This window comes from Cygnus olor, chromosome 8, assembly GCF_009769625.2.
Source record: "Cygnus olor isolate bCygOlo1 chromosome 8, bCygOlo1.pri.v2, whole genome shotgun sequence".
NCBI lineage: Eukaryota > Metazoa > Chordata > Aves > Anseriformes > Anatidae > Cygnus > Cygnus olor.
This window is the reverse complement of record NC_049176.1, coordinates 21,784,345-21,797,623: the sequence shown is the minus strand read 5'-3', so window position 1 is coordinate 21,797,623 and position 13,279 is coordinate 21,784,345. Positions and strand designations below refer to the sequence as shown.

General features: G+C 56.8%; 1 protein-coding gene across 1 annotated transcript in view; it reads right to left on the bottom strand.

Annotated features, from left to right (window-relative positions):
• Nucleotides 1–193: 193 nt before the first annotated feature.
• The window catches only part of PTPRF (protein tyrosine phosphatase receptor type F), a 371,106-nt gene continuing 358,020 nt past the window's right edge, over nucleotides 194–13,279 (bottom strand). Inside the window, 9 exon segments of the mRNA XM_040565789.1 lie at nucleotides 194–1,852; nucleotides 1,981–2,116; nucleotides 2,586–2,740; nucleotides 3,237–3,362; nucleotides 3,558–3,684; nucleotides 6,292–6,470; nucleotides 8,341–8,626; nucleotides 9,923–10,077; nucleotides 11,068–11,187. Coding sequence (XP_040421723.1) covers nucleotides 1,784–1,852; nucleotides 1,981–2,116; nucleotides 2,586–2,740; nucleotides 3,237–3,362; nucleotides 3,558–3,684; nucleotides 6,292–6,470; nucleotides 8,341–8,626; nucleotides 9,923–10,077; nucleotides 11,068–11,187 — 1,353 coding nt within the window. The 3' untranslated portion in view covers nucleotides 194–1,783.

Here is a 13,279-nt window from a genome sequence, read left to right as displayed (position 1 = left end):
TTTAATAAGAGGCAGGAGAGCAGCTGGGCAGGGCAGGTCTCACGCCATGGGGACCCCGTGGGAGGGGTAGGGCACCTGTGGCTGGGGTGCGCCCGCAGGAAAGGACCTCTGCCAGCAGGCTGGGGAGCATGCCCATCACCGACGGACTCTAGAGCCTCCGCTTATTTCTGAACAAACAGACAGCAAAGCCAGCTTGTATGAAACCCGATTATTCAAATTTATTAACATCAAGAATTATGCAATGATGCTGTAGATTTTTTTTTTATTAACAAATAGAAAACAGACTGTATACAACAGTGACCCCTACAGCACTATGCATCCACAAGGTAAAAATGAATGTGTCCTCCAACATTACCAACCCTGGATTGCTGATTTCAACATAGCTTGGATTCTTAACATTCGGAATACATGTGATAATACAATTAGATACCCTTCCACCACCTTTATTCATAACTCAATGCACTTGAAAGAGGGCTGCTCACTCTGTCTTTAGTGCAAGCATGATATAATAAGGAGTATTAATATATAGTACCATTAAATTAAGTCCAGTAGTCTTGCCACATTGGTTCATTAGAACGTTCTGAAGTAGCAGAAAGTACAATATTCTAATGACTTTTAACATTTGCAGGATAGCAGAAATTATAGATACACCCAACCTCTGAAGCCATGTGTACTCCCCCTCCCCTTCCCTGCAGTACCCTGCTTCCCACAGGGAGCAGCCGGGGCTGTGCTCCTTGCCTTTGTCAAATGCTCCAAGGCACCTCGTCGCTGAGAGGTGACAGGGTGGCGCTTGCACGGACAGAACCGTGGGACTAACAAAAGGGGCCGTGTCTCGCTTCTTCTATCCCAGCCCTGGGGAAGTGTGGGGCCCGCTCGCTCCTCCTGCCCCCTTCCCAGCGAGACACACAAAAAGGGGCTCCAAAGCCAGGAGCCCGGGGTTTCGGGTCTCTCATGAACAAGGCGATGACAACTCACGTCGTATCGGGATCTGCCAATACGCACGGTCACTGGGTCGGTTTAACACGCGTCGTAATAGGACTGAACAGTTTCCAGCTGACAAACGGGACCGCTTCTCCAGTGACCCCGCATGCCCTCCCAAACCTACTCAGGAAAAAATGGGGAAAGGGAAAGGCTAAAAAAATAATCGGTAGCTTAGGTCCAGTTCCATGAAATTTCATATTCTACAGAGGATTTAAAAAGCAGCCTACAGGGAATGGAGCCGGGCAGGAACCACAAGCCAGCTGCTGCAAATTACCAAGGAAGCTGCACTAAAATGGGCAGAACCAGCAGTGACTGGGCTGAAATAAACACAGGGCGGTAAAAAATGTAAAAGCAAAAGGAAATTAAAAAAAAAACCACCCAACTCCCAAAGGTTTGGCGGGTCCAGTTCTGCCTTGGCAAAACATTAAGACTTGCAAAAAAATAAAAAATAAAGAGAGAGGAGATTATAAAAACCACTAGTAACTATTTTACATGTTTAAAAAAAAGATCCCATTCCACCCACCTAAAGCCTCGCTGTGAAATGCAGTCGCGTGAGAGAGGGCGAGAGATGCACATGAGCAGAAATGCAGCCAGAGACTGGAAATGCTTTTGGAGTCAGATTCCCTCGTTTGGCGCTGGGGCGAAGTTCCTAAATGCCGTGGTCAGAACTGGTTGGCGTGGAGGTCAGCTGCCTGGGCAGCGCCTCGGTCTGTACAGAAGGACTGAGGAATGGGCGGCTCTGGCTCAGAGGGACCCGTCTCCACTCCTAGACATCCCCACCGCGACTGGAGGAAAGCACTAGTTACGTTGCATAGTGGTCGAAGCTGCCGAGATACTCCAGCGCCGCTCTGTAGCACAGCTGGTACTGGTCCTGCAAGGCACCGAGGGGGGGGAGCGTGAGAAATGGGGACGCGAGGACATCGGGCAGCAGCGCTGCATGTCCGGAGACGCCGGCTCCCCTCCCTTCTCCCAGCGCTGCGGGCAGGAAGGGGCACTCACCTCTGTCTGCACCATGGCCGGCCGCTGCGTCCGCAAGGTCTTCACCGTCTGGAACATGTCCACCACCCCCTCGTAGCGCATCCTCTCCAGCACGATGCTGAGCGTGATGAACACGCCTGTGCGCCCGACCCCAGCGCTGCGCAGGGGGAGCAAGAGGGGCAGTTAGAGACCCGCCGGCCTCAGCGAGAGCTGCCCTCCCTGCCCCGCTCCTTGGAGCGGTGCCAATGTCCCCAGCTCATGGACCACGGGGAGCTGCTCGGTGGGGTCAGGAGAGGCTGAAGAGACACTGCCGCACAGAGGCGCCCTCTCAGCCCCATGGCACCCACTGATTCTGCCTGAGTCCAGCTGCTGTGGCACCACGTCCTGCCCAAAGATTCTTCCATGGAGCTACACAGCAGAACGAGCAGGCACTGGGTTCCTCTCATCACCCGGCAGAAATGCTGCCGATGATAAATATCCATCCATGGATATTGCCCTCTCCTCGTCCCCTGCTTGCCTCTTGCAGGGGGGATGTGAAGCGTAGGAGAGGTGCTGGGCTTAGTAGGGGGCATCTCCACGGGCTCTCTGCTGAAGGCAGAGGTGGGTGCTGACCCGTCCCCACTCACCTGCAGTGCACCGTGATGGGCCCATCCTGCCCGAACTGCTCCTTGGTCTTGTGCACCTGCCCGATGAAGTCGATGAAGCCCTCTCCCGTCTTTGGCACGCCCTGCTCAGGCCAGTCTGTGAACTGGAACTGGCGGATGGTCCGTGACTGGCCATCCTGCGGGGACAGGGGTGTTACACGGGAACCGTGGGTGAGGGGACAGCGAGAGGGACTCATCTCACACCCCTTGGTGCTGCTGACCCGCTCCTGGCCCCTGGGGGTCTGGTGGGTCAGTGTCCTGCTCTGGTGTGGGGCCCAGCTCCAGCTCAGGACCCTGTCTGCTGCCACACGGAGGTCCTGTGCCTGCCCGAATGCTGCACACAGACTCTCGCTGCAGGGGAGCCCGTGTTATTAAACCTGCCCCACGTGCACAGCGCAGGCAAGGCACGGCCATGTGCTGATAGCGATCAGTGAGCTGCTCGCTGGACCGACACAGCTGCCAAGGAAGGAACTTGCGGTGAGAGGAGCAGCAGGCGTGGAGCAGCAGCCCCTCCTGCCTGCAGCGTTAGGCAGCTCCTTGCTTTTTGGTCCCTCCAGGAGCTGCTGTGTGCTCCCCTTGCTGCCCAGGGCTGGGCAGAGGCACTGGAGCCAGGAAGCCAGAGGTAGCACTCACCCTGGCATCTGTGACCTTGAACTCCCGGAGGATGTACTGCGGCATGTTGTACTCCGCCATGGGGTCCACCACGAAGTACTGGTAGCGGGCAGAGCGCTCCGCGGGCCAGTACTGATGGCACTTCTCCTGCGGATGAGGAGCACGGTGAGAAGTTAGCACCGACACGCTGCCGCTCCTCCCTCCCGCTCCCTGGGCTGTGGGACCACAGGGCCAGCCATGGGACACCCCAAGGCTGGGGTGGGGTGGGGTGGGGTGGGCTGGGAGGTGCTGCCCACAGAGAGCAGCCCCGCAGCCCCCTCCTCCCCCGTGCAGGACTCGTACCCGGCCCATCTCGCGCAGCTTCGTCAGCATCACCACGATGGTGGAGTTGTGCTCCCAGAGCATCCGCCAGAAATCCTCCGTGGTCTCGGCCAGCGGTCCCTGCGTGGCGATGTAGGCCTTCTGCTGCCTGCGGCAAACAAGTCGGAGCTCAGATCCGCTCCCACAAGCTGGGGGGCCGTGAGAGCTGGAGGCAGCACCCCGTGCTGCAGGAGACAGGACTCCAGGGCTAGCCCCAGACACTGTGGGAGGGATGAGGCTGCCCAGCACGTGTCTTCTGAGAGCTCACGTGGTGGGCACGGGATCCAGAAAGGCTGCTAGTCCTTCCTGCGTGAACGTCCCCATTCCAGCCCCTCCCTGCTGCTCGTCCCCAGTGCTGGTGCACCGAGCTCTCTCAGCACTCAGGCCTGCCCCAGGGGGCTGAAAGCTCAGCCTGTGCTTGGGGACGGTCCCAGCTGCACCTCCTGCACATTTACTCCCTGCATGTTTGCTCCCTGCAGCACCCACCTCCCCTCCCACTGCACGGGGAGGCACAGAGCAACTCAGTCAGGTCACCTCAATCACGCGTACCACCTCGTAAGTAGGGCGGTGAGGAAACCACTAATACCATAGTGCAAACATTTCTGAGCCTTCCAAATTTGTTCTGTTCCACCAGAGCACGTCGCAGAGTGTCCGGTGTGAGAGCAGCTCCCGTGTCCTGCGTCGCCCTGCCCCATCCCTGATGACAGCACCCTCGGGCTGAGCACGCTCTGCCCCGCTCTCCCAAGCCTCCTGACTCACTCCTGTAGCTATCTATCAGTGTCACGCACTCTGCGTTGATGAACAAAGCACCACCGGTCGCTTTCTATCCCGCCCTAAGGACGGGGCAGCAGCACCTACCACAGCGAGATCTGGGCGCTTCCCAGCTCCGTGCCCCAGCTGCGCCCCGCGCAGGGCATGGCACGGCCACGGCAGCCCCAGGGGATGCCAGAGCATCGCCCTCGTTCGCCTGGTGGGGAACGAGGTGAGTGGGGCACGACTGGAGCGGCTTAAAGGCTCTGCTGACTCTGGGAAGGGCCAGCTCCTGTGTTCTCGTTCTTGGTTTGGGAGCACCCAGCCCGGCACGATCCGTGTGCGGATCCTGGGGCTCGCTCCACCACTGCGGGGCGCCGGAGCCCGCAGGACGAGGGGCTGCATCCTCCCTCCCACCACACTTTGGCTCTCCGCCGGTGCTAAAAATTAATGAACGTGCTGCAGGACAGCTGTAATGTGCAGGATGAAGACAGGGGCTGCTTCAAGGTGGATTTATAAGACATCGTAAAAAGCAGGGAGTGGGTGTGCACAATGGAACAAAAGAGCTAATAAAGATGCAGCAACCGTGATGCCTGCAGGACCTCGGGCCAACTGATCTCTGCAGATAACACCAGAGGAAGATCGCTCCGTTCAAAGGGAAGGACAGGAAGAGATAACTGCTCCTTGGGGATGGGGTAGGCAGCAAATGAAATGGTACCACCTGCTGCGCTGGCACCCCCCTCTCTGTAGCATCGGCGAGTGGCAAAACCAGCATCAGTCAGCTCCAGAGCTGCGACACGGCAGCCAGACATCGGGCTGCACAGCTCGCAGCCACACGGGCAGGAGGGAGACGAGGCTGCTGTGACAGCTGTTCTCCAGCCCCTTCCTCCCACCCCATTACTCTGTCCCACCCTGAGGGAGCCTGGCTCGCTGGGGTCTGGCTGTGCTGAGATGCTCCCCGAGTTGCTCCCTGTCCGCTCCCTGCCTCCTCTCGTCCCTGCACAGGACTCCCCTGGGAGCCCTTCCTGGGCTCAGCTGCTGGAGCAGGGAAGGAGGCAAAGAGCCGCTGGGCAGGCAGCGCTGACACCTGCTCCCTCTGGCACTGCTCATTGCTCCTGGGAGGCCACCAGCATTTGGGCAAGAGGCCAGCAGCCCGTCAGCAGCATTTGGGCAGTGACACATCGGAGGGGGACCCTGCTGCATCCATCGCTGCATCCCCTGCTCCTGCGCTGGGTGACCCGACTGCACTGGTGCACAGAGAGACGCAGGCGCGAGTCCTGTACGTGCGTCACTGGGATTTGGTCTGGATTATTGGCCAGGGACTGACTGGGAAGGAGACGCAGCCACCGGGCTGTTTTCCTGCGTTCTTCTCTCCTGGCACTTAGCATTAGAGAATACGCTGCCAGCAGTTAGATATGGAAACCCTAAGTATTATTGCCCTTCTAGATCTCAATTTGTGCTTTCTAAAAGGTATCCTGGAGAGCAGAACTCAGTGATGGGCTCTCCAGTATCCAGCACCAGCCCCGTCTGAGGATCCAGAGACTCCCCAAAATCAAGATATGGGTGAATGAACCTTGGGCATGTCCTGCCTGGATCAACCACGCAGTGCGAGCATGCTGCTACCTCTGGTTGCTGCAGCTAGCGAAGGGGATGGGTTTGCGTTAGATGCTGCAGATGTAAAATAGACGCCAAGGGATGCCTACCAGAAGGTCCTATAAAACACCGCAGGAGCCAGTCAGCACAGCATCCTGCCCCAGCCACGTGGGCATCTGTCTACAGCAACACAAGCAAGCCTGGCAGCTCTCACTCACTAGCAGTCTTCACACATCACAACTGAAGCTTCTGAGAGGACGGAGACGGACAAAATGCAGCACGATGATCCCCAGCCTGCTTCCAGGCAGCCAGGACCAATCCTTGGCAAAAGGGAGAAAGCAGCCGTGCCCTGGTTCCCTGCGTTGGCCCTTACCTGTACCCGTCTATGAAGCTGGCGTTGATGTAATCGGAGCCCTCGACACCCCGGATGGGCTGCAGACAGACTCTTGTCAGCTCGTATGGCATGATGTTCACGAGGCGGTTCTTGAATTTGTTGCATGGGAGGTTGGCACTGATGAAACGTGAGGTATGTGCTTTAGAGTTGGCCAGCAGCTGCAAGAGGAAGAGAGACGTCAGACCCCGCTGGGGACACCATAGTCTGGGGTGAAATTGGGACCCCGGTAGCAGGGCTGACAGGGGCCCCCTGGCATGAATCCACGTTCCCTCCTCTCACCGAGGGACATCCCCTGGGGACCAGATCCTTCTGGGCCAGACGGGGGGCTCTGCCTCTATGAGCAGGCAGGCTGCACCTGGCTGCTGTTTCACACTCGGTCAGTCCGCTTTTCAGTGCCGTGTCTGCTTTCTGCACACCTAGCTATGGCACAGCCTTCTGCTGGCTTTCGGTGCATGGCTGCAGGTGACAGCAGTTCCCCTCCAGGAAGCAGCACGGGGAAACCACCGACGCAGCCCCAAAGCTGCATGTAGGGGAGCAGAGACCCACACGCGCTCTCTGACCCACAAAGGCCAGCACATGATGCCGTGCCCCTCGCTGAACCAGAGACACATGCTTGGTGGCACCAGAGAAGGAAGGCTTTCCATCTTCCAACAGTGTCTTGCTATTTACTTCTCACCCCAGGAGAACCCAAGAAAAATGTGAGAACTGTGACATATTTAGGCAAAGATCTATTCTGGGTTACTGCGAGACATTTTATGATTTTATGGTTCCCTTTGAGCCCTGTAAATTGGAGTCATGGTAAATGTGTTACTTAGATCTGCTGGCAGAGACATTCAAACAGAAGTATCCTTTTTTTTTTTTCTTTTTTTCTTTTTTTCTCTCCAAGACCCTCCCAGCATCCCCTGAGCCACCTTTCCTGCTGTGTGTGGCAGCTGGTCCTTGGCTACAGGAGGACAGGGGCCTCTTTGGGAAGTGATGCAGCCACACGAGACCCTCCCATATCCTGCTCCCTAACGTTTTCCAAGCAGTCGATGCTGCCAGGGCACAGAGTGGGGGCAAGTGTTATTGCTTTTTTAGAACAGAGTTACCAGAGCTGAGCCTAATTCTGTGGCGGCCTTGGGGGGACTTTCAGGGCAGGCGTCACCACGAGGAGGTGAAACCTTCCTTGCTCTGCAGAGGCACCTCTCCTGTCTCACGTCCAGGGCACCGGCAGCTGTGCTGACCACAGGACAGAGCTGCTCAGCTTTTCCTGGTTTATGCAGAAAGTCAATATTTTGCCTCACCTGCTCCTTTGCCATTTGGTGGGAATTCCCGGGGTGAAGCTGTATTGCTGCCGTTCATTTCACAGCCTGCATGGTCTGCTAGCTCCCTGCATGAGCTATATTCCCCTGCATGAGTTCACTGGACTAATGCACCTCACCTGAGAACATGGGCGGTTACCAGAGCTCGTTTCCATCTCCAAGGCTGTAATAAATATTTGCAGCAGGCAGTCTCAGCTATGGATAGCAAAATGAGGGCACGGCTTCTTAAAAACAGTATGTCTTACAACACTGCTTTCACCAATTCTAGCCACTGAGGCTTGGTGTCTAGGTGGTTAAAAGATAACAGAGCTCAGCATTGAAGAAATGAGACTATAAACGTCTCACATATTTAAATTGGAGCTGTTTCCAGACAAGTTGTTCACAGTAACATCAATTATCACTAACACGATCTGCATCTGATTTCGGATGCAGCTCCTGCTGCACAGTGAACCTAGAGCAGAACGTGCTGCTGAGAACTGCGCATCCATCTGCCTTTTATATTCTCCCCAGAAGCTGCCAATCCAGGGGGGGACCACGGCTGACACAAGCTTTACAATTCAAATGTACTTTAAATCACTGCCTACCTGGTTTGGAAACACGCAAAAGAGTAACTGCCTGTAATGAGCCGTCTCTCTCCTCTCCCAGCCCCTGGACGAGCGTGTCAGTGGGGCTGTGTGGGCAGAGACAGGGCCCCAGGGAGGGGGGCTGCTGGGGCTCGGTCACCAACCTTGAATTCCAGCTCCATCGCAGTAACGCTCTCGCCTGGTGGCACCTGGGTCAGCTTCTGGATGTGAGCGAAGAGGTTGCGTGCAGGCACCTCGGTATTGCCGCATGTGGCTGCTTCCAGCAAGGCCTCGTGGATGAAGATGTACTGGTCCTCCGTCTGCACCATGTAGTTGCGCTGCGAGCGCATGCACGTCACGTGGCCGTAGATGTCCACGGTCTTCTCGTGCTTCATCCGCTCCAGCATGGCGTCGATGACAATGAAGCAACCAGTTCGGCCCACGCCGGCGCTGCGGGAACAAAGCACGAGGCCTGAGAGGATGCCATCCCTCACGGGCACCAGGCAAGCTCTGCTGTTGTGTAAAAGAGCACCCGGATCTAGAGCAGAGAGAAGGCTGCTCCCCATGCTGCAGGCTAACGAGCTGAGCCCCAAACAGGAGGTGACAGGAGGAGCGAGGGAGAGTAGCAAGGGAGAGCATGGGAGGCTACTCAGCCCTTCTGCTGTCCCCCTCTCCCTGAAGGAGCAGAAAGGACACGGTGTCGCTCTGCTGGTGCAGTGACAGGGAAGGAGAAACGAGTTTAACAGCCAGGAGAGTGACAGCATACATGTGGAGCTGGAAGACGTGAAGTCCAGGCTGGGCTCCAGCACCAATGAAACCCATAAATTTCATGTCTGGTTGTCCCCTAACCTGGGTCACTGTTCCCTAACCCATAAAACGAGGCCAGCCAGCCCCAGAGGGGAAAGCAGAAAGGTGAGGTCATGCATTTCTATGGCGAGCCCTTCACTGAAGTACTGGAAGCCTCCCTGCATCTGTTGGAAGGGCAGCAGCAATCCCCGAACTTTTCACCAGGAGAGCGCCCCGAAAACAGCAGACACGCTGTCATGACATGTAAACACAGGCAGAGATACGGAGCTAGACATTTCCTCATTTATGGTGCAAGTCAGATCCTTAACAGGGCCTTAATATAGCTTGTTTGTGTGTTAATTATATCCCACTCCCATCTGAAACAGAGCATGAAAGAAGAGCATTAAGCACTGCTGGTAAGGCGTATGCCGGAACAGCAATGATGGAGTGGTTTGTTCAGTAATAGTCCCCACTCGGCTGGTGGAGATAAATCTTGCCTGGATAAGATGCTGAGCCTTAGCAGACTAATATTTTTGCTTAAAGAGCTCCCTTTCTACCCCGCTAAAGAGTTCTACTGTAAATACTGTGTATAAATGTTGGTACAGGTCATTGCACACGTGTCTGTCAACGATGTGCCTCTGAAAGGTACCACCTACTCATACAGGGCTCAGATCACTTCATCTTCAAACTGCGCTTGCATTTTTGCAAGAAAACCTGTGTTCTGAGACTCTCTGTACAGCAGTGCTGTTTAACCTGACATAGCAGAAGCAACACAACATCCACTGCTGGATTGCCATTGCTAATTGCCAATCTGTTCCCAGCCCAAGCACGTGGTGCTGGTTACACTGCCGCGAAACCTTCCCGCAGGACCAGGGGGTGCCGCTTTCAGGGGGACAGGGCAGAGCTCCTGCAGCCAGAAGGCAGGAGCCCAGGTGCAGCTTTGTGAACACGTCGTCCTACCTGCAGTGGACAACCATGGGCCCGGCATCGGGTGGGTTACAGGCCTTGACCCGTCGCAGGAAAGCTAGGATCGGGGTAGGGTATTCTGGTACCCCGTGATCGGGCCACGCCATGAACTGGAACTGTCGCAGCTCTCGCTTCTCGCTGGAGCCATTCTGTAGAGGACAAATAAAAGTTTCTGTGTGAGGACAGTCTCATCCTAGAAGGGGAACCCCCTGCTGGGGTAACGAGGTATCCAGCTGGCTGGGTAACAGCAGGCATTTAAGGCTGTGTGTGATCATGCATTTATTGGGGTTTTGCCACTGAAAATTAGGAGGCAAAATACAGGTTCCTTGCAAGGCCTCTGCATGGATGCTCTGGGGAAAGCAGCAGAGCGGCTCTGAGGGAGCGGAGCAGACGGACAGGAAGGTGCATGACTCCTGCACAGCACGGGGCCACTACACTCACTGCACGTTCGCAATAAAATGGGCGCTGGGCACGGATGAGCTGCAGCAAGCTGTCTCACTGCCCCTCTGCACCACGGCTCCCCGGGATGGCCGATCAGCACCGTGCCTCCAGAGGCTGCCCGGCTCCTGCCTCACGGGGTGAGGGATCTGTGCAGCAATGTGGGAGGACTGGCTGGGCGAGCGCTGGGGACAAGATGCCTTCCCGGGGTGTGAGCAGGTCCCCAGCACGGCAGGGCTGCGCTCTGAGCCCGTGCACAGCCTGCTTGCATTGCTGTGCCACGCTGCTGCAAGCGCTGCCTCCGGAGATTGCCCAACACTAATGAGGTACGCGGCAGGCAGGAGAGAAGGGCACACACCAACGTCAGCACGGCTCCTCCATTTGCATTATTAGTGACAGCAGCGCTAAAAATTCCCTGCTTCCCGTGTTGTCCATCTAATGGGAGGACAGTTGTTACACGCTCACTCGCCAGAGGCAAGCGTGGCCTCTGCTCTGGGGCCCTTCACAGGGTCTGAGCGCCTACAGAGGAGCATCAGGTGTCCTGGCCAAAATCCGACAGCGACCAGATGCACAGCCTGCAGCCCAGCTCTGACAGACAGCTCCCGTGTGGGCTGCCCCACGCCTGGCCACATGAGGAACAAGCAGCTGCCTCTGCCTGGGGCCACGCTGCAGCCCCAGGAGCAGCCCAGCCCGTGCCATACCTTGTACAGGGCAAAGGTCCTGACGGTGTAGGTCGCCAGCTCGACTGTGTCCAGCAGCGTGACCTGGATCATGCCGTAGGTTTCCGTACCCCGGCTCGGCCAGTACTGGTCACACTTCACCTGCAGGGAGGAGAGGAGAAAGGGTCAGTGCTTGGCTGGGGCCTTTGGGGTGAGAAAAGGATGGATGTGGAAAAGAGTCACTGTGCAACGGGTCCCAAACACCCCTTCTCTCCCCCTCCCGACCTTCACAGCTCCTGCTGTAAGCCCGCTTGGCAGAGAGCCCTAACACATCCCCAGGGCCCCAGCCCTCCTGCTCCTTCCTCTCCCTGTGACTCCCTCCCTGCTCACCTGCTGATGCCCTCCTCCTCCTCCACTATTCACAGCTCAGCATTTGCAACCGACTCCTCCGGCTTTGTCGTCTCCAGCCCTAAGCTCCCTCATTTAATTTGGCACCCTGAGCTCCCAATTTCATCTGGCACCTGGCTCCCACCCCGCGGAGCCGCAGCGCCCGGCTGACAGCAGGAGGACTTCATTCCCACCCCTGTGCACTGCACCGAAAATGGTTTCCCGCCCTAGGAGAGAGGAGTGAATGGAAGATCATCTGTGCTTGTCAAGGAATAGTAAACTTAATTATTAGCTGAGCGTGTTTACAGGGGAACGTGTGGGAAGGGAAACAACAGGCTTAATTAGAAATCAATGAACTTCTGCCTTTTAATTGAAGGCACTTTAAGCGCTGTGGGGCTTTTGAGAGCGAAGAAGCCACATCCTGCACTCTGCCTGGTTGCCAGAGCACCGTAGCCTGGGGTCAGACGGATGCATCTGCCCCTGCTTTTTGGGGTCTGCTCTCGGGAAGCCCTGCCCTGGCACAAGTGCCCGGAGCGGGGCTGCCCGCTGGGTGCCTGGCGCGTCCTGCCCTCCATCTGCTCTGCTGCCTCAGGTCTGTGCTCACGGCGTGGCCGGCCCCGCGCGCATCTCTGGAGGGTTCTCCTCCTCGCCTGGCACAGAGCAGCACATTATTTTACGCTGACTAGCTGCAGAGCCAACAACTCGAGGTCAAAGACCTTATTTCACAGCTAAACTCATCCTGTCCTCGTGAGCGGGTGGCAGCTGCAGCCGCATCCCCGGCCACCTGAGCTTGCCTCTCCCGGTTTGGGGATGACGTGACCCCTCTCTAGAGGTGGTGGGGGGACAGAGGGGCAGCCACTTGCCTCGTCCCCCCCGTGCTGGCCTGCCCCTCGCTGCAGCTCGCAGGGAATGTCGCTGACAAGCGGCACAGCACGTCCCCGAGGCTGACCCACACCACGGGGACAGCGGTCCCCTCCTGCCACCCACGCGCCACGGCGCCGTGTGTGCTCGAGCACAAAACAAACTTCAGAGGAGTTCCCTGTGAGGGATAATAGCAGCGCCTGGGCTGGTAATTGAAAATTATTTATTCATGACCAGATAAGAGTCAGTCACATTTTCTGCCAAATTTACCCATAATGTTTATGCCCCATTTTCAAGCTCTGTAAATTTTATGCTGGAGCCGATGCACTGTGGCACTAAAGCAGATAAGAGATGTTTTCTTCTGGCGGTGCTTGCTTCTCATTAACTTAAGGAGCACAGTAATGTCCTCAACAGCCACTTACGGCAGCTCTGCTGAGTGCTTCCTGTCCCTCCCCTTTGGTGCCCCGTGCCCAAGAGCAGCCGGGCACCCCTCCTCGGCTCGAGAGCTGTGCTCTGCTCCTGGCCTAACTCGCAAGCTCCAGCTGGCATCGAGGGCTGGAGCAGGACCCGGCTGCCAGTGCCCTCTTGCCCCAGATCCCCTGGCTGAGCACCCCTCTGCACCCCTGTCTGGAGACACGGAGCTCCACGAGATGTTACAAGCCAGGGATGGCTGCTCGGGGCTTGGGGCTGGGACAGACGGAGCCCGGCACTGCTCGGGGAGACCTCCCCCGGCACTGCTCGGGGAGACCTCCCTTCTCCACCCTGCTCCGCCGGGCTCTTGAGGATAGCCCAGGGAGGGAGAAATCCTGCTTTAATGCCTCTGTCGTGCAATGCGCCCCAGCTGGGACACGCCACGCTCGCAGCTCCGGGAAAGCTAATCTACAATGTGTGTTTCTGAACTGCCACCGAATGATTCTGAAACTGATTGTAAAGCTTTGAAGGCAGCTAAATTGCACAATCCAGCCATTTCTATCCTTTATGTGCCTCTCGCTTTGTGAAAACATGA